The sequence below is a fragment of the Panthera leo genome, chromosome D2, assembly GCF_018350215.1.
Source record: "Panthera leo isolate Ple1 chromosome D2, P.leo_Ple1_pat1.1, whole genome shotgun sequence".
In the NCBI taxonomy this organism is placed as follows: domain Eukaryota; kingdom Metazoa; phylum Chordata; class Mammalia; order Carnivora; family Felidae; genus Panthera; species Panthera leo.
Window position 1 is genome coordinate 44,272,227 of NC_056689.1, and position 27,535 is coordinate 44,299,761.

The 27,535-nt window shown below is 36.4% G+C and overlaps 1 protein-coding gene across 5 annotated transcripts in view; it reads right to left on the reverse strand.

Annotated features, from left to right (window-relative positions):
* WAPL (WAPL cohesin release factor) overlaps positions 1 to 27,535 on the reverse strand; it is a 92,718-nt gene that overhangs the window by 18,074 nt on the left and 47,109 nt on the right. For all 5 annotated transcript variants that reach the window (XM_042909227.1, XM_042909226.1, XM_042909225.1 and 2 more), the window contains 8 exons: positions 10,319 to 10,414; positions 8,883 to 9,035; positions 8,499 to 8,635; positions 7,669 to 7,780; positions 5,579 to 5,806; positions 1,978 to 2,089; positions 1,097 to 1,194; positions 73 to 149 (listed from right to left, as the gene is read on the reverse strand). In XM_042909227.1, the coding sequence (XP_042765161.1) occupies positions 73 to 149; positions 1,097 to 1,194; positions 1,978 to 2,089; positions 5,579 to 5,806; positions 7,669 to 7,780; positions 8,499 to 8,635; positions 8,883 to 9,035; positions 10,319 to 10,414 (1,013 nt within the window). The remainder of the gene's footprint in view (positions 1 to 72; positions 150 to 1,096; positions 1,195 to 1,977; positions 2,090 to 5,578; positions 5,807 to 7,668; positions 7,781 to 8,498; positions 8,636 to 8,882; positions 9,036 to 10,318; positions 10,415 to 27,535) is intronic.

The window sequence follows — 27,535 nt, forward strand, 5'->3', positions numbered from 1 at the left end:
CAACTGAGCCACCCAGGCGCCCCTCAACTCAAATGCTTTGAATAAACAGCATGATATTTCAAAAAAACTTACTTAGCTGAAGAAACAATGAGCTGTGAATCTTTATATGCTATCAAGTAGCTTTGATTCTCTGGGTTATGTACTGTTACCTAAAAGGGAAAAATATGAAATAATTGTGGCAATACACAGCTTTTATTCATTTACATACAACATACGATCCCTTGTACAGTAAAGACAAAGATAGGGAAGAATCAGCCCTTGTCATCTAAGGGAATAACCAACATGTTCCATATTTAGAATAATAGAGCTATTCCTTTGTTATAAAATTAAAGCATTTTTACAACTGTTTGCTCATAAGTAACATTCTGAACTACACGTTCACTGTAATGAATTACCAATCACTCTCAATGTCAGAAAAGAGCAGTCTCTAACTTATAAACTATTAAAGTCCCTAAATGGATTAATTTAGAATAAAAAAATGCTACCTGTTTAATGTAATGCACCTGAAGCACTCTAAAAGAGCAGGAAAAATTTCAATTTTGTCTACACCAAGAACTTTTAATTCTATATTATCCTGAAATGCACTGCCAGCATAAATTATAACCTACACCGAACTAGGTTTAATCATTCATAAAAGCCAAAGAACAAATATACTTATGGCATACACAGTTCAACAGTAGCATTCTTCAAAGTCAAATATTATTAAGAGCTGTGATTACGATCTGGCTCAAATAGCTAAATCAAGAAAATCCTTATTGATTAAAAAAAAAACAAAAAAAAAAAACCTGACAGCTCTTAATTACCATTTTCCACAAACAATATATTTAAGCAGAATTCCACACTAAGGAAAGAACAAGGACATTTTATAATAAAAACAAACTTAACCTGCAAGGTTTCCTAAAGAGTGACAATATGCATCCTTAAACCAAACTGGTTATTTAGCTTGTTCATTAACACTGGCTGCTCAACGAATGCATTATAATTTCAGTTTGGATTAGCAAAGTAAACTTTTGGGATACTTCATAAAAAATATCTGACGGTCTCTCACCCACTCAGTCACAATTTTCTCAACATAGTTGTCCATACTTATACTCACACTTTCTAAAACTCGTAAACATCTCTCTGCTCCCCATAATGAGGCTACTAGTTTCTCTTCATCTTCATCACTACTTAAATGATCCACACATTCTTTCACTAGGAGAAACAAAATGGATACAAAATTAGTATGTCTCATCACCTCAATATTTATCTCCTTAACTAACATTAAACGCCATCTGCACCCACGAACATGCCAGAACCTCTCTGAATATAATTTATTCTGAGTTTTATAGAACACCGAAATGTTGAAATATAGGAGACTCTTATTGTTGCTCTTTTATTTCCATAACTCCCCAATATCAGAGTGCTAATGGCTTTTCCTTTAAAAGTCAGAGATTTGCAAGATGCTGCTAAAAGAACAGACCTTGGGGCACCTGGGTAATCAGTAAGTTGAGCATCCAATTCTTGATTTTGGATCAGGTCAGGATCTCACGGTTTGTGAGATCAAGCCCCACGAGCAGAGTCTGCTTAGGATTCTCTCTCTCCTTGCTCTCTGCTCCCCCCCTCCCCCCCGCCCCGGTTAACATTCACGTGTTCCCTCCCTCCCTCTTTCAAACAAACATTAAAAAAAATAAAATAACAGGGATGCCTGGGTAGCTCAGTTGGTTAAGCATCCAACTCTTGATTTCGGCTTAGGTCATGATCTCACGGTTTATCCCTTTGTGGGATCGAGCCCCGTGTCGGAGCCTACTTGGGATTCTCTCTCCTCCCTCTCTCTCTCAAAATAAACAAACATTTAAATATATATATATCTTAAAAAAAAAAAAAAAGTAAAATATGTTTAAATTGATGCCATTATTTTTTTGAAGTATGTAAATAGATTATTTTCTTCAGGCTTTAAGTAACATTAAAAATGTTATATACATGTGTATGTCATACCTTTATCTACAATATGATCCAGACCACCCAAAAGCCGGAGTTCTTCTTTAAACCAGTCTCCTGCTCGTTTAGAAGTAAGGGACAGCAAGGTCTCCATAGCTAAATGCCCAGTCTAAAAATCAGAGGCATCATTAATGAATATTGAATCTTGGTGAGATTTCTGAGGCAACACTTCTACAGATTGTTTTACTTTAGAAAAGTTCACTGCATGCTACCAGACCATAGTATTTTTTGTAACAGTAAGTGCTTTCATAAGTAAAACTGAACTAATTTTTATCAGACTAGTCTAAGTTGAAGAAACACTTTAAACCACTGGCTTGTTTTTACAGAGAAAACCCCTTATTAAAAGTAGTCTATCTAGGAGCAGCTGGGTGGCTCAGTCCATTAAGCATCCAACTTGTGGTTTCAGCTCAGGTCATAATTCTGCAGTTCATGGGTTTGAGCAGCCCTGCATCGGGTTCCGCACTGACAGCGTGGAGACTGCTTGGGATTCTCTGTCTCCCTCTTTCTTCCCCTCCCCTGCTCGAGATCTCTCTCTCAAAACAAATAAATAAGCTTAAAAGAAAGAAGTCTATCGACCCCTGGCTGGCTCAGGACATAGAACATGTGGCTCTCGATCTTAGGGTTGTGGGTTAGAGCCCCACATCAGGCACGGAGCTCACTTTAAAAAAAAAAAAAAGTATCATTTGTCAATTCAATAAAATAAATGCTGATACTGTTCTTTCTACAGAACAGAGGCACAAAGATAGAAAAATAGGACTGTTGAATCAAAGTGCCTATGTATTAACTGTAATACACTATATTGGAATAATTTACCACAAAGGTTGTAACATTTAACTCTAGGAACAAAGTGTGGGTGTTATCAGTACACCTTGCTTTTGAATCCTCAAAAGCACTAGCTATCACTTTAAATTTTTGCCAAAGGATAAAAAATGATTACCTTATTGCTTTGGTTTGAATTTTTCAAACTACAGTAAACTTGTACATTTTTTCCACATATTTATAAGCTAACTGTATTTCTTCTACTCTGAGTCCCTGTCAGTAATTCTTTATTTTCCTTGCAAAGCTGCTTGGGATTTTTTGTTTGTTTTGTTTTTAAATTCTGTATATTTTCTTATCTCTTCTGAATAAAAATCCTGTTACTTTTAGGGTTTCAGATTCACTAGTCTTGAACTTGACATGCAGTGTTAGCAGCCTGGATACACATGATATGTCTATCGTGACAAAATTATATGTAAATAATGATTGAAGACCAGCACTACAGTAAGCCCAGAATAGTAAAGTCACGACAGTAAAGTCAGTAGTATTTACAACCGGACTAGAGTTTTTCTTTCTCTTCATTTGCCTTTAATTATTCATTTTCTTTCTTATTATGTTTCTTTTTAAAAGCATACAGCCACCCCCCCAAGAAAGAACAATCTGGTTCCTGTAACAATATGGAACTTCAGCTTAACAAAATTAGCAAAGCTGATAAGACCTGGTTTTCTTTCCAAAGCTTCTTTCCTTTCAAAGATACAAGTTTACATTAAGTCCTCCTGGTTTGGAACTGAATATAAATATTTAGAAATTGAAAAAACAGAGCTTACCAGCAAAAATCTTACTAGTATTACAGATTTAGAGGAGATCTAGAATATTTTAGTCTATTCATTAAAAAAACAAGGTTGATGTCCAAGGTGACATATATAGAATGAGAAATTGTCACTATAAAAACAGATTCCGTTTTGCCCAATTCTCATTCTAAGTCTCTGAAAGAGTAATTTAATGAGATCAGTTCAGGTATATTAGCTCAAGAGTCATAGTAGTAATAAAGCTGAAGCCTAATGAGGATTTCTTTGTTAAGGACGAAAGGGAATAGTAATTTGATGCCAATATACAGCAAACAATCATTAAGTTTTTATGCTAAAAGAGGCCTTGGTTTGTCTCTATCAACATAAAAAGGATTGTTTGATATGTTAAGCTATATTCATTAAAAACAGCCTACAAATCAAACATTTTATATGCAAACTGGAATAGTCCTTAAAGAGTTAAAGCACAATCAAATCATTAATCAGAATACTAACCAGCAATTGTTAGCTCTCAGTTATGTGAATTATACCTGAAAACATAATATATTTTAAATTCTCTTCCCAAGGTGCATCAGAAATAGGAATGTATTTTTAAGAAGTTAAGCAGTTAATAAAAAACCAAAACTAATGTGTAGGGGAACAGTCACTGTACAAAACAATGTCTACTGTACAATTTAAAACAAATACAATATTCAAGTATAGCTGAAGTTGGGAGGAAAAAGAGGCATCCTAAAATTAGCAACTGTGTTCTCATTTTAACCATGTAAGTAAATTATTTAATACAACATAAGAAAGTTATTATACCGCTATTTGCCACCCTAATAAATTCAACAAACCATAGAGAAATTTCAAGGAACAAGTTTATCATCATGCTATTTAACAGCAAATGCTTGGAAAGAATCTAAATGTTGAACAATATGGGAAACCCCCACAAAAAAGATACATTTATTCAATGATGCAGAAAATAAAAATCTCAAATTTATTTTCATATCATTAAAAAATTTGTACGCATTGCAAAAGGTTAAAGGAAAATAAAAATTACATATATATTTTAATGTAGTATACAATGTGGTGACGTACAGGGATCTTCATCCACCAGCTGAGCATAACAGCTATTTTCCCAACTTTACTAAGTACTGAATACATTCAATTCTATATCTTGTCTTTTAGTGTTAACCTACTTTCCCCTCAAACCCCACTTTATACAAATCACTCTACCTTAATTAAACAGAGCACTACCCCTAAATCATATTTAATTAGTACAAAGCATTCTATAATTTTTGAGGCAAATGCTGCAGTCTTCAGTTTATTAGTAGTCAGTAGAAAAAACAATGCTAATACAGTTTTGAGACTGGAAATATCTCAAAGTCAGATTATATATAAACAAATAACCTTTTTTCAAAATGACAAGGCCAATTATCTTCTACTGACCTAGTAACCTGTGGGGATACTACTGATTCTACAAGTAAAGCAGCCAAAGGAAAGGAGAACTAGAATCAACCAGAAGCAACACAGTCATCTTAAACTTCGGGAGTTGTGTTGAGCCTAAGGGTTACTGGCCATGACCCCAATTGCTGCAGGCAGGAAACTTCTTTCAGAGCCTTGGGCCCTTGAGGAGTTAACCAGACACCTTGAGATACTCTGGAATATGTGAATGCTCATTTAAACGGCCCCTGAAAATCCTCTGGATCTTTATTCCTGAAACCTACAGAGAATAAGAACTCAAATTCCTAACAGTCTAAATATAGTTAGTACACTAAAAAAATAAACAAAACAAACAAAAAACAAACAAAAAAAAAACAAAACAAAAGGACAGACAGAACGCAACAGAAAATTTACTGGCAAAAAATCTAAATATAGATGGGCTAGTTTAGGCAGGGAACAGAATCATGCTCAGAGCTAAGCCTTAGAAGAACTTGCCCAATTGTTGACCAGGAGATTGAATGATCTGTCCAAAGTCACACACCTGCTGTGACTAACTTAAAACTTTCTGAAAGTAATTTTCATTTTATAATGGACGGAAGGAAGAAACCTACCGTTATATTTTCTAGATCAAGATGCTTGTTGTGGACAGTTTCACACAGTCTTCGAATTTTCTCTTTGATTTTGTTCATGTCTTTTTCATTCAGTAGCTTAGCTGAAGAAGCATCTTGCTCCAGTTCCAGAAGTCGAATCATTAGATCTAGGCTAGCTCTATCAAGATCCATGTTCAAACGATCTCTACTCAATATGTACATGAGGGCTGCTGTACAAAGGGACAGATTCTTCAACAGACAAAAATAAAAGTTAATGTACACAACTGGTGACAATTTCATTTATGAGACTGTTTTGAGATTTGTTGGAAGCCTTAAAAATGTTATATTCAGTGCAAACTGCCCCCTTAAGGGGCATACTCTAGGAAAATATAAATTAAATGAATAAAGGTCTGTTACTTAAAATTTTCCTTTCTATCACTACTTAAAATTTTCCTTTCTATCAGTGCTCCCTATATGCATGCTCCCAAACTAGAAAAATGTTAAGTGGAATTACATATTTTCTTAGCCAAAACATTTTTTACACACACCTGTTTTTATACAATAGTTCACCTTAGGATATAGTTGATAAAGTTGAATTTCAATTTTAAATCAAGAGCATGTTTTAAAATCTGTACCACTTAGGTTATTTTTTTTTTCTATAAAATAAACACAGCTGACTTTGTGTCAATACTATAAAGTTAAAATGCTCAAATAAACATATTTAGACTCATTTCTTTAAAATAAATCAAGCAGGAGGTGCCTGGCTGGCTGGCTCAGTCAGTAAGTGTCTGACGCTGGGCTTAGGTCATGATCTTGCAGTTTATGGGTTCAAGCCCCACATCGGGCTCTGTGCTAAAAGCTCAAAGTCTGGACTGTGCTTCAGTTTCTGTGTCTCCCTCTCTCTCTCACCCTCCTCCACTTGCACTCTGTCTCTCTCTCTCTCAAAAATGAATAAACATTAAAAAAAAATGTTTTCACATTAATATAATGTGCTCTCAAAATCATTGAGATCAGGCAGTTATTAACATACTCTGCTTATAATAGATACTAAAAGCCAGAGTACTGAGGTAATATATTTTAGGTAACCATTAATATTAACAAAATGGTCTATGTTGGGATAGTCTAACATTTGGAATATTTTGTACTTACACTTATTTCATATGTACAGAAACTTAATTATCTAAAGATTTAAACTCTGATTCTCCCAAAGTAGAAAAATTTTTGACTAGGTGACTAATTAAATGCTTACAGAACAAATTATTTTTAGAAATTAGGATGTCACAGTATAGGCCTTGGGAAATCCACTGCCCCCAAGAGCACACACTAATGCCTTGGTCCTCTCCTAACTGTGTAACAAAGCAAATTAATTCTTAGTTCTTTTCTCTTCCTCTCATTGTTCTGTATCTGCTACAACTTGGCAATGGAGTTCTCCCAACTCAGGGTTAAGTACACTGTTTTCAGTTTCAGAATATTCACTATCAAACGGTGTCACCTAATCTGCATTTAAAACATAATTTCCTTGAGCAAAAATATAATAAAATGATCTGAAAACACCACTACTGATAATGATAAATAATTTTTTTCCCAATTTGAAAAATGTTAAACCCAACTTTTATTACATATGCTTGATTTTTAAGAGATAGTGTCAAAGCCATAATGAAAATGAGATTTCTTTTCACAATGGGCTAGAACTAGATTCAACATCCAAACAAAATGTCTAAATATTTTTTTTTTAATTTCAAACCATTTTTCTCATGCTTTCAATAGAGTAATTAAAGATTTTTTTTTCAGCATCTTATGATTAAAGGAAATCAATGCATACAGAATTAAATATTCAGTATAGCATGGCATAGTATGTTAGGTATGAAATCAGAATGATGTTTTAATAGTATAAATTAACAAATTAAGAGAAAACAGGGTCATGAGAAAACATCCTTAAATAATGTATTAAGCAAAAAACTTCTAGCATTAAGCTCTATATATTCAGCAAATAAAACTAACTGAAACCAAAATTAGGAAATACTCATATATGAATAACCAATATTTTTCAATAGCTAAATAGACTAAAATTTTTAAAATAATGCTTCCTAATCCCAGAAACTTAAAAATACCTGATGGTGCTGGGAATCATCCAAGGTTTTAAAAACCATTGCTACCATTCCGTGTGCTCTCAGGTGCATTCGAAAACTGGGCATGGCACATTTAGTAGCCAAGCTAATAACACTAGGAGAAAACAGACTAGGTTAGGGGGACTGAAAATAGCTAGTGCATTAGTTTTTTGTTTGTGCAATACCAAAACAAGCAAATGGGGAGAGGTGAGGGGTGTCAAAGCACTACCCATTGAGATCACAATATAAAACACATGGGCAAAATGAATTATTAAAAACCTGTTGATGCACAGTGATTAGTGATTACATTATTAAAAAATGTAACTAACACACAGTAGTCTTTAGTGTATTACTACTATCATTAAAAGCGAAAGGTCTCAGCTACTTTTTGTAACTAACACTTTTGTTGTATCAGGACTATAGATAATGTTTGATTGGATATATTCCAATTGACTGGATAATTCAAACTAAGATATTCAATCTATTACAGTATGCAAAAGATGATCCAAATCAAAACATGCTTAAAACAAATTTATTACTTGTCTAAAATTTAGGGATGAAAAATAACTTTTTTAATGATTTTTTAATGTAACACTTCTTTTAAGCATCTGTAAACTGAAGCCTGTACTATGCTAAATGGCTACGATCATCCAAGTTTCCATTGTCCATGTAGAATCAAGTTCCTCATGAGAAATCAATCACATTCTAACTTATCACTGACTATAAAATACATTCATGATAATAAACTCACAAATGTTTGGCTCTACTCGGCTGGAAAGTGTTAATAAGATATAGCATGCACATAATTATCAAATATAAAAATAAGATCTTACCTAAGGCAACGTGTGTTTAGAGGCTGAGTGCTCTTTAAGCCACTTAACAGGTACTCAATGTCATCAGTGAACTCTTGATTTTCACCAAATTCCACCACATCATTGAAGTGCTTCACATGCTGAACAACTGTATATAACTGCCAAGAAAAATAAGTCCACCTCTTTTATAACCACGAACTAGCAACTTAAATCTACGGGCTTGCTGTACTTCATTTAAAAGTGTATAAAACAATTCAATAGATGGCAACTAAAAGAAATGTTTTTAAAATCATTGGTAGTACTAGGAAAAGATAAGTTCGTGGATATCTGTTCAAGACATTAAAAGGCTAAATGTTACATACAAAAATCTATCCACGTGCAGTAAAACTGTATATAGCTGCTTACTTCTTTGTCTTCTTTTCTGCATTTCAGTGCAGTAACTATATCTTGGTAGGGCTGAGTAGGTATTGTCACAGTTTTTATCACTTTGGGTGGTGGTGCAGGAGCCTTAAAAACTCCATCATCTTTTTGATTTGGTTCCTTTGAAGACAGCCTCACCTATTAATAAAGGTATTAAATTATTGTTCTAAATAAATATAAAAAAATAGTAATAACTCATCTACCTAGTAAATTTGGCTTAAAAAAAAAAGTGGGAAAAGCCTCTGAAAGGTCATAAAGGGCTACTTTGAAATTCCATGCACTACTAGGTAAGACTCAACAAAAGAACCACTCGGGAATTCTTTCTGGTCTTTTTTAACCTCAGATTTCACAGACAATCTATTATTTGTCTCCAGGACCATTAGAAGGAATAAAGAACCACAATTACATACATAACACTGAGAAAAGCTAGGAAAGGGAGAATCGAACTACAACAGATAGACAAAAGAACTTTTAAAGTACAAGAATCCGGGGGCGCCTGGGTGGCTCAGTAGGTTAAACATTCGACTTCGGCTCAGGTCATGATCTCGCGGTTTGTGAGTTCAAGCCCCGCGTCAGGCTCTGTGCTAACAGCTCAGAGCCTGGAGCCTGCTTCAGATTCTGTATCCCCCCTCTCTCTGCCCCTCCCCCAATCATATAATGTCTCTCTCTGTCTCAAAAATAAACACACACTAAAAAAAAGAAAAGGTACAAGAATCTTCAATTTAGGGTATAAATAGTCATAATAAAAGGCTGGTATATAATTACTAATACACACAATGATGATTCTATACTAGTAAGCACAGTTGAATATACTCAACTTAAGGAGACAGGGAACTGTATATATAGAGATATCTATCCCTAACTCTTTTGAATTCATCACTTGATAGCTCCAGATGACTGAGGTATTATCATTAACCTAGAAATATTAATCTACGGTCCTTTCAGTTATTCTGAAGAAAATAATTTGATAACCGTTTCAAATGTGTTTTGAACTGAAAGGTATTACTGGAATGAAGGATAAAGCTCTCCTCTGAAAAGTAAATGAACCACTCAAAGCTACTCTAAGATCTATGTAGGATGTAATTTATAATATAGCTCTAGTAGCTAATTACAAAATTCAAATATAGAATAATTTACCCTTAAAACACTAAATACAGTAATTCCAGAAAATGTGGGTCAAGGGTAAAAAGTGGTCCAATATTTTTTAAGGCTCTTATCTATAAACTAGTAGCACCAGATTTTCCATTATCCTGTCCATAATCCTCACTTTTCCAATGATTAAACTGAAGCCACTCAATTTTAATGAGGAAGTCCAAAACACACTGTTGAAATCAAAGATTTTCAAACTGTGAATAAAGATAGCAATGGCTTAATTTATAATCTATTAAACAAAAATGAAATAAAATGTACAGTTCACTTACTGTGGCACTCTGAGGTTTTACTATTGGTGGCCCAGGCAGCTCTTCCGAGTCTGGATGGTTCCAATGTCTGGCATTATATACAGCTTTTGTAGGAGACTAGAGAGATGAGAAAAAGGTCACCTGTTTCCTTATTTTGCATCATTATAAAAGTAACTCATTTAATAAATAAAAATTCACTAAGAATAACTTAAATACATAAACATATATCCTAGACAAAGCAGGACAGACAATACCTAGCTTGTATTCCCACCATGCTCTCATGCCTATGGAATCACTGTGGTATTCTGCCACAAAATCAACAATTAGTGCTGTGGGCAACTATTACCAATCTTGTACTAACTTACTTATCAACACAGTCTACTCAACGTATACTGTATTCCTCCTACTACTGGTTCATGCTCCATATTCTTCCAGTGGTGGAAATAAAGCAGCTTATGAAAAGTAATAAAGTTCCGTATGTTCATATGTAAGTGAAACTATGGGGGGCCAGATGAGTACCATTACTGAGAAGTTTTCAAATTTTTTAAAAGTAGTTACATATATTTAAATAGTTAAATATTAGTAGTAACTATTAGTGTAAATTAGTAGTTACAAATTTTTAAAAAGTAGTTACATATATATATTTTAAAAAGTAGTTACCATATATTACATAACATATATTACATACAGTGGAATCTAAAGCAGTACTACGTAATACATATATGATTTCTGCAGCAAAATGTCTGCATATTCACATGAAGTGGGATAAAGATATAAACGAACATGCTCCACCTCAGTCCAGGTTAGTGTGCTGGCAAATTAATTTAATATAAACTTAAAATAACTTTCAATTTTAACATTCTCAATTTCAGAATTGAGAATAAAGAACCATGAACCCCTATAATCAAATCCATAGATTAAATCTGTATGAAAAGCACAAAAATCTTCACTTTTAAAAGGTGACTGATTGGGGCGCCTGGGTGGCTCAGTCGGTTAAGCGGCCGACTTCGGCTCAGGTCATGATCTCGCGGTCCGTGAGTTCGAGCCACCGCGTCGGGCTCTGTGCTGACAGCTCAGAGCCTGGAACCTGTTTCAGATTCTGTGTCTCCCTCTCTCTGACCCTCCCCCATTCATGCTCTGTCTCTCTCTGTCTCAAAGATAAATAAACATTAAAAAAAAAAAAGGTGACTGATTAAACAAAAGCTGAGAACATTTTTGCCATTCTTTACAAAAGTTATGTTTCAAGTTTGTTCTTTAATCGTCAAATAAATGTTTGATCTCCTTAAGAGATCTTCTGTTTATAAGAGTATAACTCACACTTTCAGTACTACAGACAAAAAATAGAAGTACAAGTTGGGAGGTGCCTGGGTGGCTCAGTTGGTTAAGCACCTGACTTGATTTTAGCGTTCAAGTCATGACCTCATGGTTCTGTGGGTTCGAGTCCCATGTCAGGCTCTGCGTTGATAGTGCAGAGCCTGCTTGGGATTCTCTCTCTCTCTCCCTCCCCTGCCGGCACTAGCTCACTCTAAATAAATATACAAACTTAAAAAAAAAAAAAAAGTACAAGTTGGGAAACATACTTTTAAGACAGGCCAAAAATTTACATAACAAATAACCTTCTTCCCTTACTAGCTGCAGTAAACGAACATAACAGGAATCAAGCATCAAAGTTATCTTTTTCCAAATACTATCTTTAAAACAACCATGTTGTGACATCAAGGTAACAGTGTAAGCTCTACAATAACTAGTTTATTGAAAGATAAAGTTTAAGTTGATTTGCATATTAAATGTGTCAGAAAAATCGTAATACTAAAAGGAATCCTACTTTGAAACTTGCATAGTCTCTCACCTATACTACGTATATAAACCCATTATTCTTACAAACCGGCTTACATAAAGTGAGGATGCATTAGTAATCTAAAGCAATTTATGCACTCCAACAATGATTTAATCAGGCCTCTTGAGGTACTACCACATAGAGAAGATCCAGCATGAATTTTAAAATCTAGCTCTCAGGGTGCCTGGGTGGCTCAGTCGGTTAAGGGCCGACTTCAGCTCAGGTCACGATCTCGCCGTCCGTGAGTTTGAGCCCCGCGTCGGGCTCTGCGCTGATGGCTCAGAGCCTGGAGCCTGCTTCCAATTCTGTGTCTCCCTCTCTCTCTGCCCCTCCCCCGTTCATGCTCTGTCTCTGTCTCAAAAATAAATAAACGTTAAAAAAAAATTTTTTTCTTAAATCTAGCTCTCTACTTCTTACTGTTCTTCTCTCAAACATCAGCTATATAATCCATATGCCTGCTAGTTGTTAGATTCTTCATTTAAGCAACTTCTGACACCCAAAGCATAGTAGTGAGCCCAGGAAGATAAAGGACATTTGGAAAGAACAGGTGCCTCAAAGCCCAATCACTATACTTCTTTTTAAAAAGCACTGATCTCCAATAATAATCTTCTGGATAATAATAAGGTATCTGGTTTCACAGGTAACAAAACAGCAGGGCAGATCTAAATTAAATAGACCACCTTCCAATTAACTGTGAGTGGTGATATACCTAAGCAGACTTAGGAACCAGATGGTCTGTATTAAAATCCAGATGAACAGTGAGCTCTACTATTAGTTACTAAACATTTTACTTATCTGAGGATTAAATGAAAATATATAAAACATTTAGAAGAGTGCCGAAAAGAATATGTGCTCTGTTAAGTATTACCTATTATCAATAATATTAATGGTAATAGTTGCTAAGTGATGATGTGTAATTCTGACACTAGCATTTCCAAAAGAAAATTGGGAGTATGTGGTCTATTCATCTAACAGAGAATTGCAATGATGAAATGAAATAACTGACATGAAAACACATCTTACCAAGTATTACTGTTATAAAAATCAGACTGGGATACACTATTCTAACTCATCTCAAAAGTCTTTGAACAAGATCATTGATGAATACAGATGGAAAAACTCTCAACAGAATACTAGAAAACTGAATTCAACAGCACACTAAAAGGATCATATACCATGACCAAGTGGGATTTATCAGTGGAATGCAAGAAAAATTATCAATGGAATGCAAGAATAATTCAAAATATGAAAATCAACCAGTGTGATAAATCAAACTAACAGAATGGACAAAATTCTGTCCATCATCACAATTTGGTGCAAAAAAAAAAAAAAAAAAAAAAAAAAAGGCATTTGACAAAACTGAACAGCCTTTCATGATAAAAACACTCAACAAACTAGGAATACAAGGAAATTACCTAAATATAATAAAGGTCACATATTAAAAGCCCCAAACTAACATACTCAACAGTAAAAAACTGAAAGGTTTTCCTTCAAGATCAGTATTAAGGCAAGAATGGCCATTCTCACCAATTCTATTTAACATAGACATACCAAAAAGGAATTAGGCAAGATAAAAAAAATAAAAAATATACAAATTGGAAAAGAAGTACAATTTTATCTGTTAATAGATGACACAATCTTGTGTGTAAGAAAACTCAAAAGATTCCACCAAAAAAACCCCAAACTGTTAGAACTAATAAATATATTCACTTAAGTTGTATGATACAAACTCAACATACAAAAATCTGTTGCATTTCTATACAATTAAAAAAGAACAATCCAAATCCAAAAAGGAAATGAAGAAAATCCCATTTACAAAAGCATTAAAAAAAAAAAAAAAGAAAGAAAGAAAAAAGAAAAAGAAACCTTAGGAATAAACTAAGGAAGCAAAAGACTGTACACACTGACAGGTACAAAACATTACTGAAATAAATTAAGGAAGACACAAATAAATGGAAAGACATCTTGTGTTCATGGATTGTAAGGCTTAATATTGTTAAAATGGCCATACTACCCAAAGGGATCTATAGGTTCAATGCAATTCCTATCAAAATCCCAATGGTATTCTTTACAGAAAAGATAAAACACAAACTTAAAATTCATATGGAATCACAAAAGACCTTGAATTGCCCAAACGATCTTCACAAAGAACAAAAAAACTGGAGGCCTCACACTTCCTGGTACCAAAACACATTATAAGGCACCTGGGTGGCTCAGTTGGTTGAGCACCCGGCTGTGGCTCAGGACTACATCAAACTGAAAGGTTTCCACACAGCAGAGGAAACAATCAAAAGAATAAAAAGGCAACCTATAAACGGAAGAAATATTTGCAAACCATATATTTAATAAGGGGTCACTATCCAAAATATATAAGGAATACCTACAATTCAATCTCACAAAAAACCAAATCAAAACTGATTTAAGAAATAGGCAAAGGACTTGAACAGAAATCGCTCCAAAGAACAGAAAGAAACAACAGGTTTTTGAAAAGTTCATCATCACAAATCACATGTGAAATGTAAGTAAAAATCGTAATAAAATATCACCTTACACCCATTAGAATGGCCATTATAAAAAAAAAAACCCAGAAAATAACAAGTGTTGGCAAGGATGCAGAGAAAAACTGGAATACACGTGCACTGGCTGGTGGGAATTTAAATGGTGCAGCCACTATGGAAAACAATTGAGGAACAGGAGATTCCTCAAACACGTTAAAATAGAACTTCCCTCAATAGCCAAACTATGGAGAGAATCCAAATGTCCATTGATTTATGAATGGATAAAGATGTAGTGTGTACACACACACACACACACACACACACACACACACACGATGGAATATTACTCAGCCATCAAAAAGAATGAAAAAGAATGAAATCTTGCCACTGGCAATAACATGGATGGAGCTAGAGAGTATAATGCTAAGTGAAATAAATCAGAGAAAGGCAGATACTATTAGATTTCACTCATATGTGGAATTTAAGAAACAAAACAGATGATGGGGCAGCTGGCTGGGTGGCTCAGTCAGTTGAGCATCCAACTTCAGCTCAGGTCATGATCTCGTGGTTCATGGGTTCAAGCCCTGCATTGAGCTCTGTGCTGACAGCTCAGGGCCTGGAGCCTGCTTCAGATTCTGTGTCTCCCTCTCTCTCTCTCTGCCCCTCCCCTGTTCACACTGTCTCTCTCTCTCAAAAATAAATACACATTAAAAATTTTTTAATTAAAAAAAAAACAGATGAACATATGGGAAGGGGGAGAGAAGAGAGGGAAACAAAACACAAGAGACTCTTAATGAAATCAAACTATGGGTTGACGGAGGAAGGTGGGTGGGAGATGGGCTAAATGGGTGATGGCTATTAGGGAGGAAACTTGTGATGCGCACTGGGTGTTGTATCTAAGTAATGAATCACTGAATTCTATCCCTGAAACCAATACTGCACTGTATGTTAACTAAAAAATTTAAATTAAAAAAAAAAAGGAAAAAAAATAGAACCAATTATCAAAAAAATTCAAATCAAGATCTTGAAAATTTTTCACTCTAATGGTCACTGTAGCATTATTCACAATAGCCAAGAGGTGAAAACCTATCAAAAGATGAATGGATAGGGGCACCTGGATGGCTCAGTTGGTAGAGCATGCAACTCGATCTCAGGGTTGTGAGTTTGAGCCCTACGTTAGGTGTAGAAATTGCTTAAAAATAAAATTTTAAAAAAGAAAAAAACCACGGATACAGAGAATGTGATATATCCATACAATAGACTATTATCAGCCATAAAACAGGAAAATCCTATCATATGCTACAAGACTGATAAACCTTCAGGATGTTATGCTAAATGAAGTAAGCCTAACAGGACTAATACTGCATGATTCCACTTATGTAAGGTATGTTAAGTAGTCAAACTCATACAAAAAGAAAGCAGAGTAGTAGCCAGGACCTTAAGGGAGGTGGGAAATAAGGGGCTGCTGCTATTCATTGCATACAAAAAAATAATATAAAATGAAAAACTTCTAGTGTTCTGTTGTATAACATTGTGCTTATAGTTAACAATAATACTGTATTGTACACTTAGAAATTTCCTAAGAGGGTAAATTCCATGTGGTGTTTACCAAAATAAATTCTTTTTGAAAAGCCCCTAAAGCCTAACAGGATACAGAATAACCAAATAACTTATATTAAAGGGACATATTCAAGGAACTTTCTATTTACTCTGTTGAACAAAGAGATTTAGTAATACTGTTATTTTATTTTTTTAATGTACTTATTTATTTATTTTTGAGAGAGAGCGAGCAGGTATGGAGGCACACATGGGGAAGGGGCAGAGAGAGAGAGAGGGAGACAGAAAATCCAAAGCAGGCTCACAGCTGCCAGGACAGAACCCTATGTGCGGCTCAAACTCATGAAAAGATGAGATCACGAGATCATGACCTGAGCCGAAGTCGGACACTTAACTGACAGAGCCACCCAGGCACCCAGTAATGCAGTTATTTTAAAAGTTTTTGTAGGGTGATTGGGTTGTTCCATTGGTTAAGCATTCACCTCTGGATTTCAGCTCAGGTCATGATCTCAGGGTTTGTGGGATCAAGTCCCACATCTGCTTGGGATTCTCCTCTCTCTCTCTCTGCCCTTCCCCCCACTCATGGCTCATGCTCTCAAAATAAATAAACTTTAAAAAAAGGTTTTGACTTTTTACCATTTTAGTACTTAACTAAATGAAAGTGGATCTAATTAGATCCTCAACTATTATTTCAAAGTTTTACGTGATTAATATAGGTTTAATAAAGGGAGGAGATGAAGATACATACTATTATCTAAAAATTAAAATAAAAAAATCTGCAGGTAGCATGCACATGGACACACAAGGGGCAATGGTTGGGGGGTAAGGACAACACTGACAGACTCTGAGCTCTTTACATCATTCCAAAATGATATATGACAACTGCACATGCACTGAAGTGAATTGTTTATGGAGACTACACAAAAATACTACGTCACATGCTAAGGTCACTCAGTGAAAGTGACTGTGTATAGTACCTGCAAAAATACCACTTAAGAATTGACTTTTCATGGAAGATGAAATCATCCTTATCATTCAGCAACCTAGCTAAGTTTAAACTAGGTCATTCTGACTGCACCACTACACTAGGCTTACCTTTAATCTCGTTAATTTTATTCTCGCTTAAAAACCAGACATATCACATTAAACAAATTCCTTAACTTTTCGCTGTGTTAAAATATTTGTGGGTTCTGTTTGTGCTGTAATCTAATAAGGAGAATATTACAAAATAAGTAAGAAAGCTCCTTAAGAATACTCAAACATTTGGGGTGCCTGGGTGGCTCAGTCGGTTAAATGTCCGACTCTTGGTTTCAGCTAAGGTCATGATCTCACAGTTTGTGGCTCAGAGCCTGCTTGGGATTCATTCTCTCTCTCTCTCTCTCTCTCAAAACAAACAACAAAAAAGGAGCACTGTAACATTTTTTAAAGTTAAAATGTTCATTTATTTTAGACAGGGACAGAACGTGAGTGGGGAAGGGGCAGAGAGAGGGAGACAGAATCCAAAGCAGGCTCCAGGCTCTGAGCTGTCAGCACAGAGCCTGATGTGGGGCTCAAACTCACAAACCATGAGATTGTGACCTGATCTGAAGTCGGAGGCTTAACCAACTGAGCCACCAAGGCGCCCCTTATATTTCTTTACATTTATTTATTTTGAGAGAGAGAGAGAATGTGAATAGGAGTGGGCAGAGAAAGGGAGAAAGAGAGAATTCCAAGCAGGCTCCACACAGAGCCTGATGCAGGCTCAAACTCACAAACCGTGAGATCATGACCTGAGCCAAAACCAAGAGTCAGACTCTTAACCGACTGAGCCACCCAGATGGCCCAAGAATACTCTAACATTTTAAAGATCTGGAATCATTTTAACATATTTCAATCTTAGTAATCTTAAACACATACTATTTTATTCAACTATCCAGGGGCACGACAAACAAGAACCCTAAGTACAACACTCTCTTAGAGCTAAGGGAAAAACATTCCAGTAACAGACCTATGGGAGCATTTATCCATGAGAGAGAATCCAGTTTCTATGAGAACAATGGATAAAAATTGGGTCTTTACAATTTTAATGCCAAGGCCATGCTTAACAGATTGGCTTATTGAATCATAATTACAAAGCAGAGGAAAGAATTCCTTCACCAAAAGCTAAGAAGAAATGACAATATTATGCTATCCTTCACTGAGATGGCTCCCAAAAGGGAAAAAAATTGGATAATTGCTTTTAAGCCATATGAATTTTTTTAACAGTACCAAATTTATTTCTGAGTTTTAAAGAAGACTATGTACTAAATGAGGACAAAAATAGTAAGCTGATTAGAATTCATCTAGTCTTACCCACACAAGGATATCATGAGAACAGAATCACACTCTAACCAGTAATTCAATCAGCAGGCTGTACAACGAAATGAGTTCTGAAAGAATCAAGTGCTGCAACACACAACTGTGTGTGTGTGTGTGTGTGTGTGTGTGTGTGTGTGTGTGTGTGTGAGAGAGAGAGAGAGAGAGAGAGAGAGAGAGAGAGAGAGAGATCACATGCACACATGCGCCTGTGGTACTTTAGTGGCAATTCAAAAAGGGGAAATTAAGTCTGGCTTTAAAAAAACGTTAAAGAGTTAAAAAAAATTTTTTTAATGTTTATTTATTTTTGAGAGAGAGAGAGAGAGGGACATAGTTAATCAGGGAAGGGCCAGAGAGAGGGAGACGCAGAATCTGAAGCAGGCTCCAGGCTCTGAGCGGTCAGTGCACAGCCCATGCGGGGCTCGAACTCACGGACCGTGAGATCATGACCTGAGCCAAAGTCAAACACTCAACCGACTGAGCCACCCAGGTGCCCCTTAAACATTAAGGAGTTTTTTAAAAGATGGATGATAGCAGAGGAAATCTGAGGGAGAAAGGTTTACAAAGATTAAGATAACTGGGGAGCCTGGGTGACTTAGTTAAGCATCCAACTTCGACACCTCACGGTCCCTGAGTTTGAGCCCCGTGTTGGGCTCTGTACTGACATCTCAGAGCCTAGAGCCTGGAGCCTGCTTTGGATTCTGTGTCAATCCCACCCTCCCCAGCTCTCTGCCCTTCCTCCACTCATGTTCTGTCTCACACAAATAAATGTTTTAAAAAAAAAATTTTTTTTAAACAAAGATTAGGATAACTTTTAGCTTTTTATTTATTTTTTTTAAAGAATGAGTGATATCTTTTTTTTTTAACTTTTTTTAATGTTTATTTATTTAGTTTTGAGACAGAGAGAGATAGAGCATGAACGGGGGAGGGTCAGAAAGAGAGGGAGACACAGAATCGGAAGCAGGCTCCAGGCTCTGAGCTGTCAGCCTAGAGCCCGACGCGGGGCTCGAACTCACGGACTGTGAGATCATGACTGGAGCCGAAGTCGGATGCTTAACCGACTGAGCCACCCAGGCACCCCCTTTTAGCTTTTTAGAACTTTCCTTTAATTATAATCACATAATCTCAAGTTGTTCCACCCTATTACAAAAAAAAACCCTTAAAAAGATTTTCATGTGTTATTAAATATTTAGGTTAAATTATTTGAGGAAAAAAAGGCAGATATCCCTAAATTAAATAGAAAATGTACTTCTGTGATGCCTGGGTAGCTCAGTAAGTTGAACATCTGACTGTTGATTTCAGCTCAGGTCATGACCTCACAGGTTCCTAAAATGGAGCCCTGCATTGGGCTCTGCACTGACATCATGGAGCCTGCTTGGGATTCTCTCTCTCCCCCCTCTCTCTGCCCCTTCCACGTACATGCAAAACCATGTGCACGCATGCACACTCTCTCTCAAAATAAACAAACACTGGAAAAAAAAAACCACACTGCTAAGAACAAGACATTTATAATAGATTAATACAGAGCACTATGCAGAGAATACAGTCTATAAGTACAAGGGAGAAATCTGAGCTTAAAATCTCTTCTACTGTATTCAATTAAACTCCGTAAATGCCTTTTAAAGAAATGGCCTATTTTTATGAAAAAATTGTTAATTCCTAGCTACATGAAGAACAAGGCACACTACTACTCAGTTATTTGTTGAGTATACATCAAAAGTGTAACTGGTAGCAATGACTTTATAGAAACAGGCCATGACCGGGGCACCTGGGTGGCTCAGTCGGCTGAGCATCCAACTCTTGATTTCAGCTCAGGTCATGATCCCAGGGCCATGGGATCAAGCCCCATGTCAGACTCTGCACTGAACGTGGAACCTGCTTAGGATTCTCCCTCCCTCCCTCTCTCCCCCTCTCCCTCTAAACTAAAAAAGAGGTGGGGGCAGGGGGGACGCTTCGGTGGCTCAGTCGGTTAAGCATCCACTTCAGCTCAGGTCAGGATCTCAGGGTTCATGAAGTTCGAGCCCCTCATCGGACTCTCTGCTGTCAGCACAGAGCCCACTTTGGATCCTGTCTCCCTCTCTCCCTGCCCCTCCCCTGCTTGTGTGCTCTCTCTCAAAAATAAACATTAAAATAATAATAATAATAATAATAATAATAATAACAACAACAACAACAACAACAACAACAAAATCTTTTTAAAAAGAGGCTGTTGTAGGGGTGCCTGGGTGGCTCAGTGGGTTAAGCATCTGACTTCGGCTCAGGTCATGATCTCGCGGCTTGTGAGTCTGGGCCCCAGGTCAGGCTCTGTGCTGACAGCTCAGAGCCTGGAGCCTACTTTGGATTCTGTGTCTCCCTCTCTCTCTGGCCTCCCTCACTTGTGCCCTGTCTCTCTCTCTCTCCCTCTCTCTCTCCTTCTCTCTCAAAAATAAATTTTAAAATGTAAAAGAAAAAAAAGTTAAAAAAAAAGGTAGGCTATTGTCATGTTAGAATTTAAAATATCATAATTTGTGCATAAACTGCAAAATATCCAGATAACAAAGCATAAATTCAATCCTTGGCACTTTATGAAAACTATTACAACTTAGCCTACAATTCAACAACTATAAAAAATACTACAATGAGCCATGATAAAATTATCAGCTGAATTAGGGGCATCATGTTTTATAACTAAAAATGTCATTAAGTATATAATGGACCAGATGCATTAAGCTGAGGATTATCAAATTTAGAAATATGAAAAGAGAAGCCATAAATATCCTGAGACACCTATGGCTTGAAAACATTCATTTCCTCTTCTTTTTCTTTCACAATATGTAGTTAGAGGAACACCTGGGTGGCTCAGTCAGTTAAGTGTCCAACTTTTGGCTCAGGTCATGATCTCACTGTGAGTTTGAGCCCTGTATTGGGCTCGCTGCTGGCAGCAGAGTCCACTTTGGATCCTCTGTCCCACTCTCTCTCTGCCCCTCCCCTGCTCAAGCATCCAGGCACTCACTCTCTCTCAAAAATAAATACACATTTAAAACTGTCTTAAAAAAAAAAAATAGGTAGCTGCACACATGCTTGTCCTGATTTTCCAACCTCTCTTGCTGCTTGTGTGGCACATGACTAAGTCCAAGTCAATGATGAGTGAACAGAAGTACAGTACACCTTGTGGGTCCTGGTCTAGGAATGGATCACTGCTCACACCTTCCCATTCCTTCTATACGCTTTAATAGTATAGAGATGACAGAACACTATCACAGAGGAAACTCGACTCTGACAATACAGCAACTTGAAAATAGTCCAGAGGTAAACAGCCAAGGACTGAGAAAAGTAAGCTACCTACTTAAAAATTTATTTGGGGTGTCTTTTATAGTAAGCAAAGCTAAATCCTAAAACACCTGAATAATCTTCAGCTGAAATTAGGACCAAATAATTATAGTGATGTACTGAATATACAAAATTTTACCAATACTGTATTTGTGTATCTACATAACCTACACATGTGTAACTACAATTTAAAAGATGTAAACAGGAGCACCTGCTGCCTGGGTGGCTCAGTTGGTTAACTGTCCGACTCTTGATTTCAGCTCAGGTAATGATCTCACAGCTCATGGGTTCAACCCCACATCAGGCTCTGCATTAACAGTGCAGAGCCTGCTTGGGATTCTCTGTCTTCCTCTTTCCCTGCCCCTCCCCTGCTCACACATTCACTCTCTATCTCAAAAATAAACAAACGTTAAAAAATAAATAAATAAGAGATGTAAACATGTAAGAGAATGGACAAAAAAAAAAAAAAAAAAAAACAGGAAAAAATGCAATCCAAACCCAACATAAAAAAAATTAGAACTATATATACTCTGAGGATAAACCCAGAGTGATTTCCAAGAGTTATTAAATTTAAAAAAGCACAAAAGAGCACATACAGATGCTACCTTTTATATAAGAAGGAAGAAAAATGAGATAATTTGTGCTTATTTTTTAAAAAGGAAACACAGGGGTGCCTGGCTGGCTCAGTAGGTAGAGCATGCGACTCTTGATCTCGGGGTTGTGAGTTCAAGCCCCATATTGGGCATGAAGCCTTCTTTTAAATAATGAATAAGATAGGAAACACAGAAAGGATAAAGTAGAAAATAATGAAGTTGGTTCTCTACACAAGGTAGGTGATGGGCTGAAACATATCTCAACGACGTGACTCTTAACTTACCTTTTTGTGTATTTGTGACTTTTGGAAGCATGTTACCACTGTAAATATTCAAAAAACAAATCAATAAGAATGGAAGGGGAAAAAAAAACTAAAACTGGAAGCAAGCCAGAAAAAAAAAAAGAAACGTATTCATAATTCAAATGAATACCAAATACACTGAAGAAAAAACAGAAAGACAGACTAAGAGGCAGACAGACAGAACTAATCAAAGCAACTTACAAACATACTATTTCACTTAATATCCTCAGTGGGTAGCAGCATTGGGTGGGGCAAATACAGGATTGCAAAAATTAAAATAAAAATCCTGAGTACATTAGACTTATTGTAATACATGGACAAAGCAATTCTCTATTTTAGGTGTATTGTAGATATTGTATTGTAGGTGCATTGAGTCAATGTGTTGATGTTGCTGGGAGTCAAGGTTAAGAAAGAAGGCAAGAAAGAACCCTATGGGGATAGATTAATATTGGAGATAGTATGCATTCGTGATTTTTAGAACAGATATATGCATATGCAGAAACATGTATGCAGGTGAACATATACATGCATGTTTTCTACTGTCATCTGCTAAAAGGGCCAAGAAGCAATGAGCACATCTAGTGCCCAGATCCTAGTCTCTAATACCACTGCCCATAGGGAAGAGGGACTCATTAGAGAATGAAACTGATTCCAGGGCTAGAGCAGAGGTACAAGATGAACCTGGAATATTGTGTTCTGCCAAAAAAGTACAGAAGTGCTCATACAGAAGATGGTATGTTACAGGCACAAAAGAGTCAGCTTTAAGAGGCCAAAAGAGGACAAATTTAGCTCCAAAATAAGTAATGAATTATAAGCCATTAAAAGAGAGAGAGATATTCATAAGTCTATACTGATAAAAGAAAAAAAAAGGGAGATGGGCTCATGCAGAGTGCTGAAGAATGTGGAGGGAGTGTGAGAGATGGGGATTATTTTGTAACCAGCATAGTAATAAACACTGGATCATCAAAGAATCATCATGTATACTAAATCTAAGAGTATAGTCTAATGAAAGGGTATTTGAATAGTCTTAAAGTATCTCCTCAAAGACTGCTTTTTAGTTGCAAGGGAAAAAAATAGTTATATACAGTAGAGGAATAGACAACCCCTTGTGTGGGTGATCATAATGAACATCCTCCAGATGTGATACACTGAAAAGAATACACCATCACTTATGCAGTATCTGGATCTAGAATGAATAACATGAATCCAATCAAGATGAAGCTTGAGACTAAACCAAAATGAGATGCTTTTTCTTTAAGGGATCAGGTGTGTCAGAGTCATAAAAGATAAAGATTATGGAAACACTCCAGTTTTAGAAGAGACTAAAGAGATTTAACAGCTAAATGAAATACCTCGCCCTAGACTGGATCCTGTACCAGAAGAGAAGAAAATGCTACAAAGGACATTATTGTGTCAGCTAACTAAATTGAAACAACAGTTTAGGTAAAAATATTGGAACAATGTTAAATTTACTAGTTTGAGTACTATGATGTGGACCTAGCACTGAGTAGGAAATGCACACTGTATTTAAGGGTAAAAGGCCAGGATATATGTGACCTAAATATCCAAAAAAAAAAAAAAGTACGCAAGTATATGGATCTATACAGACAAATATAGACAAAGAACAAATGAAAAAAATACATGTTACGTTAGTCAGGATAAGGAGTGTTCTTTGCACTATTTTATTTTTCCAACTCTTCTGTAGTTTTGAAAATATTTCTGGGGCACGTGGGTGGCTCAGTCTGTTAAGCATCTGACTTCCACTCAGGGCATGATCTTGCAGTTCGTGGGTTCGAGCCCCACATCAGGCTCTGTGCTGACAGCTCAGAGCCTGAAACCTGCTTCAGATTCTGTGTCTCCGTCTATCTCTGCCCCTTCTCCACTCACATTCTATCTCTTTCTCTCAAAAATAAACACATTAAAAAAAAAAGGTGGGGGGAAGTATTTCCAAATAAAAAATTTTAATTTAAATTATTTTCCAAATTAAAAAAAATGTAAGTTCTCTTAGGGACACCTGGGTAGCTCAGCTGGTTGACTGTCAACTCTTGATTTCAGCTCAGGTCATGATGTCGTGCTTCTTGAGTTTGAGCCCTTCATCAGGCTCTGCACCGACTGCAATATGAATGCTGGGATTCTCTCTCTCTCCCTCTCTCTGCCCCTCCCCAGATCCTGCTTGCTCACACGCATGCCTCCACTAACATGCACTCTCTCTCTCTCTCTCTCAAAATAAGTAAACTTAGAAAACCTGTAAAATAGAGAAAGTAGAAATTAGGGCACCTGGTTAAGCTGGTTAAGCGCCCAACTCTTCGTTTTCACCTCAGGTCACGATCTCACGCTGACAGCATGGAGCCTGTGTGGGGTTCTCTCTCCCTCTCTGCCCCTCCCCTGCCCATGGTCTCTCTCTCTTACTAACTTAAAAGAAATTTTTAACTTTAAAAATAAAACAAGGTAGAAATCTTTTACCATTGTATCAGTTAATATTTTAATTTCCATGAAGCAATTATATCAAATGCAGATAAATTAAAGAAAGTAGGAAGTCAAAGAGTAATAAAAAAATGAATACAACCTTAGAACAGGCAATCTTACAAGTGGGAAGGGATAAAGATATCCTTCACTAATAAGCTGAAATTACTGTTAATTAAGTAACCTACCAATAACAAATGAAAGTTTTTTTAGGCTTATTTTTTTTCCCAATAATTTCTACACCCAATGTGGAGCTCAAGTTCATGACCCCAAGATCAAGAGTCGCATGCTCTTCCGACTGAGCCAGCCAAGTGCCCCAACAAATGAAAGTTTAATAGCAATACCTTACTTGGTTGAGATACAGAAAAAAATAAAAATATAACCCATACTTGGCCCAAGGGTGGTAAGGGTTTTCTATTTTTAATAGTCCTTCCTAAAAAGTAAAGGGGCCACTAACAACCATCTCTGCCCCAGCTTCTAAGCTTGAAGTTGTATTTGTGGTAGGCCCTAGGAAATCTATCAAGACAAAAGGCTTGAATTTTGTCTTCACCTCATTCTATTCCTTACTGTTTCTTAATATAATTTCCTCATTTATTTTTAACCTGGTCCTACCAAACTTCTATCTGTATATTTTCTCCAATGTTTTTTATATAGGCAACATATAAATCATAATTAAGCATAAATAGATACAACTGTATTTCAATTTAATATAAAATTTCAAATCAAGTCAAATTAAAAGGCTAAAACAGAAAAAACAAGAGACAGAAACAAGAATGGACCATTAGTTTTGGAGATAATTCTTATATGCTTTTTTTTTTTTTTTTTTGATGCTATTTTGAGAGAGCGAGAGAGTGAGAGCGAGAGAGCGCGCGAGAGAATCCCAAGCACGCTCTGGAACCTGGAGCCTGATGCAAGGCTCGATCCCAGGAACCATGGAATCTTGACCTGAGCTGAACCAAGAGTCAGATGCTTGGGGAACCTGGGTGGCTCAGTCAGTTAAGTGTCAGGCTTCAGCTTGGGTCACGATCTCATGGTTTGTGGGTTCGAGCCCGACACTGGGCTCTGTGCTGACAGCTCAGAGCCTGGAGCCTGCTTCAGATTCTACGCCTGCCTCTCTCTCTGCCCCTCCCCCACTCTGGCTCTCTCTCTCTAAAATAAATAAACATTTAAAAAAAGTTAAAAAAAGAGAGTGAGAGAGAGAGAGAGAGAGAGAGAGAAATGCTTAACTGATTGAGCCACCAGGTGCCCCGATTCTTTTATTCTTAAGTCCTCATGAAGAGAAAAAAACCTTATTTTTTAGACTTCAAGGATATAGAACATAATGACTATCATAACACATACATGAATCTAGAGTTTACATTTCTGGACACAATGTTGTAACAGGGACCAAATTCACTTTGCCACATGAAAATAACAAACTGAACAAAATCTATGAAACAGTTTTCAGACAACGGACATCAAATAGCATATAGCACAATGATCCCTAAGAAGGCAAATATATAAGGTAAGCCCTATAATTGCCTGGGTTCCCAGGGAGTGACACAGGAAGGAAGAATTCACAGTCCAACCAGTAGCAGTCTCTCTTACGGAGATGGAACCAGGAGCCCGGGGAGATGAAGGTGGCTAGTTTGTACAGCACAGTACCAGAGAAGAGAGCTGTTCAAAGAACTCTGGATATACAAAGGGGCCCCACCGAATATGTAGCTGAGTAATGATGAGCAAATATGTGAAGAAAGTACCTAAGGGAAAGAACTTCCCTCAGAAAAGCAAGGAAACAATCCCTAGGCTGTTCTTTCTCAGAGCTGGGGCAAGTTCATGTCCCCACTAGCCACAGTGAAAAGCCTTGTAATTCAGGGGAATCTGGTGATACATTTTTTTTGGGGGGAGGGTGAACCCTAAAAGCTGCTCACCCATCTAAAATTTAAATGCCTTGTAAGGATCAAACATAACTTAAATGTATCTCAGAATAAGTCAAATCATATAAGGAAATATCCAATGCCCAACAAAGTAAAAGCCTAAATGAGTAGGATTCAATCAAAGATTATCAGGCATGCAAAGAAGTAGGAAAATACGACCCATAATACGAAAAATCAATCCACAGAAACAAACCCAGAAACAATACAGATGATAGAATCAGTAGACAAGAACATTAAAAAATAATTATAACTATATTCCAGATATTTAAGATAAAGGAAATACTGAATATATGAAGTAGACAATAAAAATACAAAACAGATCTAAACTTTCAGAGATGAAAATTGTAATGGTTGGGATTAATACCTGATACACACTACAGAACATCAAAATGCAATAGCAGAAACAATCAAAAATACAACAGAAAACAA